At 43.5% G+C, this 11,061-nt stretch overlaps 1 protein-coding gene across 1 annotated transcript; it reads right to left on the reverse strand.

Annotated features, from left to right (window-relative positions):
* Nucleotides 1-5,036: 5,036 nt before the first annotated feature.
* LOC141075992 (forkhead box protein A4-B-like) lies at nucleotides 5,037-10,018 on the reverse strand. Its single transcript, XM_073563208.1, has 2 exons — nucleotides 9,031-10,018; nucleotides 5,037-6,274 (listed from the first exon to the last, which is right to left on the reverse strand). Exons 1-2 carry the CDS (start codon nucleotides 9,097-9,099, stop codon nucleotides 5,153-5,155), a joined length of 1,191 nt encoding a protein of 396 aa, XP_073419309.1. The 5' UTR covers nucleotides 9,100-10,018; the 3' UTR covers nucleotides 5,037-5,152.
* Nucleotides 10,019-11,061: the final 1,043 nt, after the last annotated feature.

Genomic DNA, 11,061 nt, shown 5'->3' on the forward strand with positions numbered 1-11,061 from the left:
GCAAACCAACGCAGCTTGCACTAATATCATTGTGCCACCTTCGCAAGAACATCTTGTAAGCCCTACAAGTCTGCTGCCTACAAGAAAGAGGGGTAGGTTAGAGAACTACCAAAGGACTCAAATATACCCGTGACAAAATGACTGATATTTGAAAAGTGTCTTTCGCTAGAGATCTGGTGCTGGAGATCTTGGGCACCAACAATGTCCATGAATGTACAGGATCAGGATTCGTGGTGCTAGAAAAGGCTGAGAAGACTAACCAAACCTCTGACTTAGAACCCTCCACTTAAGAGAGGTTGTCCAATTTGTTAAATAAATTAAGACATGGATGCTCTTAATAGTTTCATAGACTCCTTCAAGCACAGCCTGCTACAGACTTGAGGTTTCTCCAATATCGGAACTGGAAGGTCACCTGCTGCAGCGATCCTTCAACTTCCAAACAGCATAGGCAATAGTTGGAGCTGGCACAGACCTCAAGAGGAGCATACGATGGATCCACTGGAAGAGGAGTATGCAACCATTTTTGTAATTAAGTGCATTTACGTCTTAAAAAAAAAAAAAAAAAAAAAAAATATATAACTCAGTATTGTACATATTGTTTATGTAACCTTTATAATTTTAAGCTACTGGTACAGTCCTGATTAACACCTTTGAGTTGCATGCATTTAAGTACACGTTTATGGCCTGCAGTTGTCACTCTAAATTGGAAATTTGCACTACAGAAAGTCTCCATGTAGTTGTGGCGCCCTACGTCTTTACCGCCACAAAAGGGTTAAATATGTACTGTTTTGTGAGCAATGGGAGCTATGCTTTCTGTGCTAGAGACCACAACACACAATTTACCTCACTCCCTTGCTTATCTGAAGCTTAGAGCTTTGCAGACATACCCTAACTGGGAGGGGGAGGAATCGAGTTGTTTTCAGTGAAGAAGGTGGAGAGAATGGAGAACGCTCCTGGAAGCCATGATATGTGCTTCCTCCAGGAGAAAAGCTATGAAGAATCAGGGAGTCAGCCCTAGGCCATTTATGCTTTCAGAGCAGGGTGGTAAGCTGAGAGACTGTGTGGGTTTATACAACCAACAGCAGAGTGTTTTTCCAGGGAGACTGCAGCAAACTAAGATCAGTGAAGGATTGTGCAAGAAGGAACTTGAGCTTCACACAGGAACCAAGCTGCCAAAGGAGGAATACACAGTGAGTAATGGCTATACTGGAAGTTCTAGACTCCGGGAAGCCTTGGTCCCAGAAGGGATTAGAATAGCAGGAAGCTTACACCGAGTCACAGCAGAGTGAAGGATAACTCCCATTCCGCAGAGCAGACTGTAACCTGGTGAGAGTTGTAATATCTCCTCTGAACTGCACCTGAACTACAGTAAAGGATAAAGTGACTTTCCTTGTCTCCTGCCTTATTACTCCGTGCCTTCTACTTGCATCACAATCTCTGGGGGTCAGCTATGGTTGGAGGTTTAAACATCTACACTGCCATCACCATCTACTCCCCCAGGGATCATCTGCAGTGCCGGCTATACTACAGTCGAACACTCCAACTGGCGTCACGAATCACTACATAAACTTTATCCCTAATCAATACTCCCCTTTTACATGACTGCCTGGGGCCACGGACCGGTTCACTGCCACCGTGACACATCCCTTTAAGATGACCGGCCCGGTACTGAGTATCCCATGGTCTCTGGGGTGTGTCATGGTCACAGCTAAAAGACCAAGACAAATTTGTTATTGAGCCATACAATGACTTAGCTGTCAACCAACTTGCCCGCCTCTCCCAAAGGCACATTGCGCGTTTAAGTGTTCCTATGTTCTCCATGAAAGGGCCTCCTCCAGACATCATTAGCTGTGGTTCATCTCTTAAAGAACAAAACATTTGGCAGTCCAAAAATCAGACATGCTGAATTCTTATCTCACGCATACCCATTGGATTGTCAGTTGTGCCCGCCAATATCAGTGACTTTGTCCAACTTTAGTCTAATGTGTATGAGGGCTGTTAGGTTGTTCCTCCCCATTTTTGCCACCCTCTAAAATTGGATTTGCCTGCTCGTCCTTGATGGGATAATTGTAGGTCACCCACACCTATCAGAACATGAGGGATTCTGTGTCACTATTTGCAATCATCCCACTGAAATCAATGAAGAGTTGGATGCCACTCTTTACATTCTAAAGAGGCCTTATAACAGATATTATTGGAACATGATTGTATTTAAAGAACAGTTACAGCAGTTTTAATTATGCAAATATATTAATATTCAAAAACAGAACAAACATGAAAATGAAAAAACAGCATACATGTAAAAATATCAAAGTTCAGTATCAAACAAGTTTTTTTTTTTCAAAATTAAATATAAAAAACAAAAACAGCAAAAATGTCACATTTTATATACAAGTTAAAAAAAAAACAAAAAAACCATATGATTGCAAAGATTCACGAAATCTTGAGTCTGGCTTGATCATCCAGAAACCTTGGCATTGTCCATCATTTCGGCAGTTAAAACATAATTTTAGACACTTTAGGGTTGGTTGAGGCTAGCTTCACACTAGTGTTTTGGGCCGCAGCGCACGGCCACAGCTAAGCCCCGCCCCCTCCGGTCATCTCCGCCTAGTATCGCACACCCCATCTTTAGCATAGGGTGCGCAGACCGTGCGCTAGTAGAATTTTGCGTGCACTGCGCCCTTTTGACAGTGCGCCGAACGCACCATGCTGCATTTTGGCGCGCTCGGCGCACCGTCAAAAGGGCGCAGTGCATGCAAAATTCTACTAGCGCACGGTCTGCGCACCCTATACTAAAGATAGGGTGTGCAGATCGCATGCAGCCGTGTGCAATACTAGGCGGAGATGACCGGAGGGGGTGGGCGGGGCTTAGCGGCGGCCGTGCGCTGCGGCCCAAAACGCTAGTGCGAAACTAGCCTGAGATTTGTGAAAAATCTTCAGTTTCTGCAGCCAAATGAGAACATTTTGAAAAGTTACAAACATAAAATGTTGCTTCCAGTGGTAGGAAATGTTGATTTTTAGCAATCACTCACAGATCACTATCAGCTGCATAGAAAAGTACAAAAAAAAAAAAAACAACGCTGACTCAAGATGTCTGTGTCAACATTGTCTGGTGTCGTAGAGCAAATACTAAAACCATTAAACACCATTATCAGCAAACTTTGTATTAGAGACAGGCATAAAATGCTACAAAGTTATTACCCTAATCTCATGATTGCAAAAGAAGTTATGGTAGTGGTTTTTAAACTATGATTGCTACAAAGCTGGCAGACTATAGTCTTGCAGAAGTGTAGGATAAATTAAAGGGGTTGTTCCAAGCATATGGTATTGAGGACTCCTCTAGTGGAGTGGGGGTCCAGCAACCAACCAGCCCATTGATCTGCTGTACCCCCCCCCCCCTCTTTTTTTGCTCCAGCCATATGTAAAAACACATTGACCACAGCTGCCTTAGGTCTCTGTCAGACATAACGACAACGATATCAACGTGTCAGGATCGCTGGTAAGTCGCTATGTGATCGCTGGTGAGCTGTCAGACAGGCAGCTTCTCCAGCGATCAGCACCAGCAACGCCAAGCGCCCGGCATCGCTGTGTTCGTTAGTTACCAGCTCCCTGCATCAGCGCTCTGGTAACTAATGAACACATCGGGTATCCAAGGGACGTGCGACCCTTGGATACCTGGTGTGTACGTTACCAGCTGATCGCTGGTCTCCCGCAGCGATGCGTGGTGGCAAGCGGGAGACCAGCGACCAAAGAAAAGTCCTGGGCTTTCCTACAGCGATCGCTGATCACTGTCAAACGCAGCGATCTTGCTGGTGAGATCGCTGTTGTGTCACAAAAGTTGTGACTCAGCAGCGATCTCACTAGCGAGATCTCCATGTGTGACGGGCCCTTAGGCTGGAATCACACGTGTGAGAAACTCGGGCGAGTCTCGCATCTCAATACCCGGCACTGCCGCCGACACTGGAGCGGAGCATAAAGCTGCATGTATTTCTATGCAGCCGCACACTCTGGTCCTGAGTGCCGGCGGCAGTGCCGGGTATTGACATGCGAGTTTCTCGCATGTCTGACCCTGGCCTTACTCAAAGTGTAGCTGTCGCTGCCGGCTAAGGAAGCACAGCTCCTATTCTTTTGCACAGACAGTGTGCTGCAGGAGCCACTACGAGTATGGAGCTGTGGTCAGCAGCTGTTTATAGAGATTACAGCTTGCCAGTGCAGAAACCAGCTGATAGGAAGGGGCGCCAGGTGTCAGACCCCTACCGATCTACTACTAATGACATTCAGCAGATTGGGCATACTGTATTGATGCCCTGATAATCCATTTAAAAGTGGAATGTGCCATAAAAAAGTTTAATACTTAAATTTTTATATTTTTCAAAATATTTTACATATTTTATACCATTAAAAATGAAAAATAAAAAAAAAAAAAACAGTAGGGGGAGCCGCTGATGAAGTTTGCCATGAAAACAGTGTATTACTGGGTCGCTTTATGGCTACAGTAAATGTGGGCAGGGTCTGCTCGTGTGTGATGTCACTCCTCTCCTCCCATTTTGGGTGTTTGCAAAAGGATATGGGATGATGAACTTTAGGATCACTGTGAGGAACCAATTTGCTGGTGACTAAAGTGATACCAAGATGAGGAAGGAGCACGGCCAGCAGCATGGATTGTTTGTTATTTAGTGCTGCATAATGTGCTGGGATTAGATACTGGGAGTGTATCACAGGTTTGGATTGATGCACATCTTGTTGTCACTCACTGGGATTGGATACAGGGAGCGTCTCTGCGGGCTGGATCACACGTGATGGGCACGAGATACATGGCACTGTGTGGGATTAGATATGTGGCTCTACTACGTCAGCGCAAAGCCTCCTTCTGATGAGGAATGCATGGTCCTCTGAATGAGGCGTCACACTGAGAAGAGTCAGCACCCAGCTCACCGCTGAAGGCAGCCAGTGTAGGAAATGCTGTCGGACACCGACTGCAGTCTCCTATGCCCAAAGGCAGCACCCCACCCCTCCAATGCTTGAGGAAATAAAAATGTTAAAACAGTATATTTAATTTGTCTGAAAAAATATTCAATAATTATTAAAACCAAGACACATTCCTTTTAAAATAGTCTAAACCACCTCAAAAAAGCCATAACTGCAGCTGACATTACAGAGAGCTGACTATAGGCCTGGAATACATGTTTGCGTAATAAACGTCATTAGAAGATGTAGACATGTCCATTCCATTTTTTGTTGTAACATTGTGATAGTCAGTAGTATAATTAGGATAGTGGACGAGGTTATTAGCAGTTGAACACACATCCATTTTACTGGAGAAGGTCTGAGCCTGTTCAGAAGACATCAGTTGGTTTATAGAAAATGGGTGTCTACCGGGAAAAGGGTCATGCTTCAGATGTGGATCTTCTCCCATTCCGAGGAAGCCATCATTAGACAAGCTTAGGGGATATAGGAGGTGTGAACTTGACCCACCTTGCTCTGAATCAGGGCTCATACATGCTGGAGAGGCCCCATTAGATTGTGGAAGGTTTGCCAGCAATGAGTCTCTTTCACCAACGCTTGAGACAGTTTTTGGAGACTCGGATGAAGAATTCTCGTCATATGAACTAGAAGCCTCTTGCAAACCATAGCCCACTTCATCTGCAACATTGCTAGCGTTTTTATCTTGGTCCGAAGACCCAATTCTGGACTTTTCGCATTTGAACCTTTTCTGTCGTCTCAAGTAGCAGCCATTTTCAAACATATTTCCAGATTCTGGATGGAGAGTCCAATAAGAACCTTTTCCAGGTTTTTCTGGAGAACGTGGAACCTTAACAAAGCAGTCGTTGAACGATAACGAATGACGGATTGAGTTTTGCCAACGTTGTTGGTTCTGCCTGTAATAGGGGAAGAGGTCAATGATCCATTGGTAAATCTCATTCAGCGTCATCATCTTATTCGGGGATTGCTGAATGGCCATTGTGATAAGCGATATGTAAGAGTAGGGGGGCTTGGCAAGAGTGTAATTCCTTCGGTAGGTTCGAGGATCTGCCTGAAATTCGGCCTCTCCTTGGCAATAGCCAAGTGGATAAGAAGAGGACGATGCTGCTGAAGAGGTCATTGTTCCTCCCATATTATGTGGCAAGGAGCCAAGGTTGTTTTGGATGCTGTTGACGGGTGCCGCCATGGTATTGTTCATGTAAGTCATGTTTGGCGTTACAGTGGAGGAATCACTAGACATAAAGGAGGTGGACTGGAGGCCATTAGTCATGTTGTGTAATCCGGAGTAGACCTTAAATGAAAAAGCAATAGAATGTAAAATGAGACATTCGGATTCAAAAATAAAATGTAATTTTTAGGTGGTCTTCTCATTAAAAGATAAGACAGGATGGACTAAAATGATATATGTTATTGTTCGATGGATTTAGGTTTAGAAAAGACCTTTAATAATGGCTGGGGTGAAGGTCTATGAGGTGACATTTTGTCACTTTGGTAGGCTGCATCTTTCCTGCCAGCTAGCTAATATACATAAAAGGATTAGAGCCTTCAGTTTCCCCCCACTTCCTTCTCTCTGGCAATGGCATACCAAATGAACTTGCAGTTTCTAAACACAAGGTATTGGAATAACAATAAGGTTTAATTACTTGCTAAATTACTGTCTTTTACCTTCTCACACCCAGACATGGAATACACAGGACATTGCCTTCTATGTCTCAACCATTTCCTACAGCAAACCTATAGTCTGTCCTGGTCAGTAAGGAATTCCTGTAGAAATATCACAGCTTGGCATTTGAAGGCCTCACGTGCACAATGAAGAACTTAGATTTACAGCTACACCCCAATATATATTTTACTAATCGAACAATTAAGAGTCCAGCTGAGCAAATCTGCCATGAGAACCAATCCAGAGATTGTAGACTGCGACCAATGCTACATTTAGACTGGCTGTTAATTGGGGAACAAGCGTCCCTAGAGAGCTGGTGTCCAACGGTTAGGCCATATAAATATCTGCCAAAAACGTTACTCATAGAATCGTAGAGTTGGAAGGGACCTCCTGGGCCATCTGGTCCAACCCCCTGCTCAAATCAGAATACTGATTAAGCCAGTTGAAAAAAAAGAAAATAAAAAAAGTTATAGTTCCCAGCAGCACAATGTCCTGTATGTGCTGCCGAGAATAATAATATTCTACGTACCTTATTAACGATTGTTCTGCACCGATACTAAAGTTGGTTTCTTATTCAATTTTTCTTTTTACGCAAATTTAACAAAAATTACAATAAAGCAAGGTGCCCACCGAAGGGCATTCTTGAAAAATTTTAAAATTACTTTAGGCCATCAATCTTGCAATGCAGACGCACAGATTATTATACCCCACACCCAACTCATGTCACTCCAGCCCTGCCCAAATGGGTTCTGGGCATCAAAGTGGGCAAAGGCTGGCGTGACCTGAATGACACACAACAATCAACAGATGCTCCAGATTCATGAAGAGTGCACCTCTTGTGAATCGGGCGCAACTGACTCCAGCACGTTCCACTCAAGACTGGCACGAGTAACACCCGTCTTGATGAATCAGAGCTTTTTTGTGTGCATATACTCTTGGGGGTATGTTCACACTTCATTCTTCTGCCCACCCCAAGCAGACGAGGATTAAGGAAATTCCTTTTATTTGCAGTCATGAGGTTTACATTTTCATTTTTTTTTTTGCCTCAAACAATGAAGAAAACCTTAGGGTTTTGAGGTGGAAAGGAGACAAATAAAGAGCCTGGGCATCTTCTGGGTGTCTTTTTTGCCTTCCCATTGACTCATTCTAAGGCTGTGTACCCACGTAAGCGGTTTTTTTTTTTCTCGTTCAAGCGTTTTTACCGGCAAAAACGCATCCCATTCATTTTAATGAATACTGCACTTTTTGTGCATATCGATGCGTGTTTTTCTGCAAAAAACGCATCGCGGTAAAAAATGCAGCATGCTCATTAATTTCGCAGAAAAATCTGCATTTCTAACTATTTTCTATGAGTCTGGGGACGCGCCGTAAAAACCGCGCGGAAAGAAAAACGTGAGTTTTCTGGGAAGGAGTCCGGTTTTCAGTCAGGAATTTTCTGCATATGTGGGTACATAGCCTAAATATGGCCTGATGAATGGTCAGGTCACTTTTAAAAGCTTGTCATCTTATGAAAACCTGAAGCTCAAAAACGTGTGAACAGCAAGTCATTTTAAATAGAAATGAATACGTTCATTTTGAACGAAAAAAAAAAAAAAACACACTGAAAAGACGCAGTGTGAACATACCCCAATACCATGTAGCTTTTGTAGACAAAACACACTTTCCCTATACACGACGAGCACTGGAGCCCATTTATTCTAAAGATTATTCATAGATTTTAAGAATTTTGATCTTCCCTACCCCATAACGCTACAGTAGACCATTCCAACCATAGAAAACGATCTACAATTGATTGTTCTGATAAGGAGTATTTGTTGCACCTATTATAGTAGCTGAAGTTAGTTTCCGCTGCAGATTTGTTTTTTTTTTTTTTTTATGTCTGTACATTTTAAACTAAACACAGAATATAATATATTATTCTTAACAAGAGAAATTGACAAAAAAAATTGGGTATTAGATGAGAGTTCGATAAAGCCCAACCACTTTGCTGGAACTTTAAGACTTTTTTTTTTGCGCTCAGTGGGAACTTAAGCGAAGGACTTATTCACACATGAGTATTTTGGAACTGTGTTTCAAAAAGTTTGAACCAGGTGTGGAATGGAGGCCACAGTCACCATTTTACATCATCATTTGTAAGCCAAAAATTGAGAGTGGAACAAATAAAGTGGTATGATAGAAACACGTCACCACTTCTGTATTTTTCACCCATGCCTTGTTTTGGCTTACAAATACTGATGTAAAATATGGAGCGAGTCCTTACGGGAAAAAAAACCTAAGATTAAAACCTGTTCTGTATTTTGGAGACACTCCTCGCTTTGGCATAGAAGTACTAATGAGTGAATAAAGCCCCTGACTACCATTTGTGATTTTAAGCCGAGGCTTACCTCATTCTCCGAGTACATAGAATTCCAGTCCATCTGGTCTTTCGTTTCCAGTTTGATTCTGTTGAGCATAGTTGGACTTCGGCCTGGTTGAACAGAAACCTGTCCTGCCTCCCTAAAAAAAAAAATGTGCGTGTTCCCCAAGTGTGTCTTCTAGTGTTTGACTCCAAGTGTTAGTCCTGAAGAAACAATCCTCTGAGATATTTAGATATGTACCCACCAGGTCATTTAAATAGGCCTGTCCTTTTAGAAATCTCCACCCTTTTTCCTCAATCCATGTATGACCTCTACACCGGCTACCTGCCAAGCTAAATCACTTCAAAACAAAGGAAGTCAGTAGCGCCCCCCCTGACTCCTTTCATTCACACACACCTCCTGCCCATCTCCCTTTTTTTCAATCACTAGTCTGTCTCATCAAAATGCTAATGGAATCAAGTAGTTCTCCATGCCTAAAGATGTAGGGTGAGGGTGGTATTTTCATTCTCGAAAAGAATGGTCAAGAAGCTCTTCCTGTCTCAATTTCAAGAGATCTATGTGGTGGGAATCCTCATGTAACAGAAACTTCACCTGACCACCATGAAGTGAAAGTGAAAAGTGAACAACTCCCTGTCCTGCACAAGGCCTTCCAAAAATAAAAGCCCTGTCATCTCCCATACACAGGAGCTTGGTCGTGTCCTCTATGAGAAAGTCTTCTACAGACATCTCAACTTATCTCCTGGAGGACAAAGTGATTGACAGTCCAAAGTCAGCCATGCCCGATCGATTTCTCCCCCAATAATCACTTCACCATCACCTCCATACACATAATTACGCATAATTAGCATATTTTCCATAGGAGCATTGCGGCTTTAAGTCTCCTCATCTCGACATGCTTAGCATGTCATTCTCCGCAAGGAGAAATGATACTTCTTGGATCTCCATACACATTAGCGTGTCGGCCAAACCTGTTGATATTGGCAGGTGTGACTGACTTTAGACTATTGCGCATGGAGGACTTTAGGGAGGATTTATAGTCCGGAACAAGCTTTCATAAGAACGATCCTTTCCTGAATATCAGATTGTCTAAGCAGGTTGCCAATCACCCGACAAATTAGCAAAGCGCTGGTTCATCAGGTGAAATATATTTTAAGCTTGCTTAAAAATCCCTGTAGGCCTCACATGATCTTGTAGGACACGTTCAGTATTTGTAAGCCAAAATCAGGAGAGGAACAATCAGAGGAAAACTATATCTGTAAGTGCACACGTACCGGAACTCTCGCGGAAATTACCGCGAGAATTCCGGAATTCCAGTCAGCGGGAAAATCGCATTTTAAATTCCCGCGATTTCCCCGCGGAAAAACTAGCATCTTGCAAGCGTATTTAGCTTGCAAAATGCTAGCGTTCTCCAAGCGATCTGTAGCATCGCTGGGAGAACTGATTGACAGATTGGTCACACTCGTCAAACATAGTGTTTGACGAGTGTGACCAACTTTTTACTACTGAGGCCGCCTATGCAGCATCAGTAGTAAAAGATAAAATGTAAAAAAAAAATAAAAAATAGTGTTATTCTTACCCACCGACGTCCCGCGCATCCGTTCCCAGTAGTCCTTTGCGAAAATGCCCGCGATGTCTCGCGAATGACCGCGAGACTTCGCGATCCCGCGAGAACGGACGCCATCGCGGGCATTTTCGCAAAGGACTACTGGGAACGGGAGCGTGAAGAGAAGCGGAAAGACTGCGTGGGACGTCGGAGGGTGAGAATAACAATATTTTTTATTTTTAAATTCTATTTTTTACAGGGGTATGGTACCCAAAGCCCAGAGGACAGTCTCCTCTCCTCCGGACCGTGGGTACCATCCGCAATTGTTCTGCTTACTTTCCGCATGTTGTGCACAGCCACATGCGGGAAGTAAGCAGAACAATGCATTCCTATGGGTGCGGGATCGCCGCGATTCCGCAAATTAATAAGCATGCTGTGGTTTTTACCGCGAAGCGATTCCGCCGCGGTAAAAACCGCAGCATTAGCACAGCATTGCGGAATCCCATAGGAATGCA

The sequence above is a fragment of the Dendrobates tinctorius genome, unplaced genomic scaffold (assembly GCF_039654945.1).
Source record: "Dendrobates tinctorius isolate UK_male_01 unplaced genomic scaffold, ASM3965494v1 ptg000384l, whole genome shotgun sequence".
In the NCBI taxonomy this organism is placed as follows: Eukaryota; Metazoa; Chordata; class Amphibia; order Anura; family Dendrobatidae; genus Dendrobates; species Dendrobates tinctorius.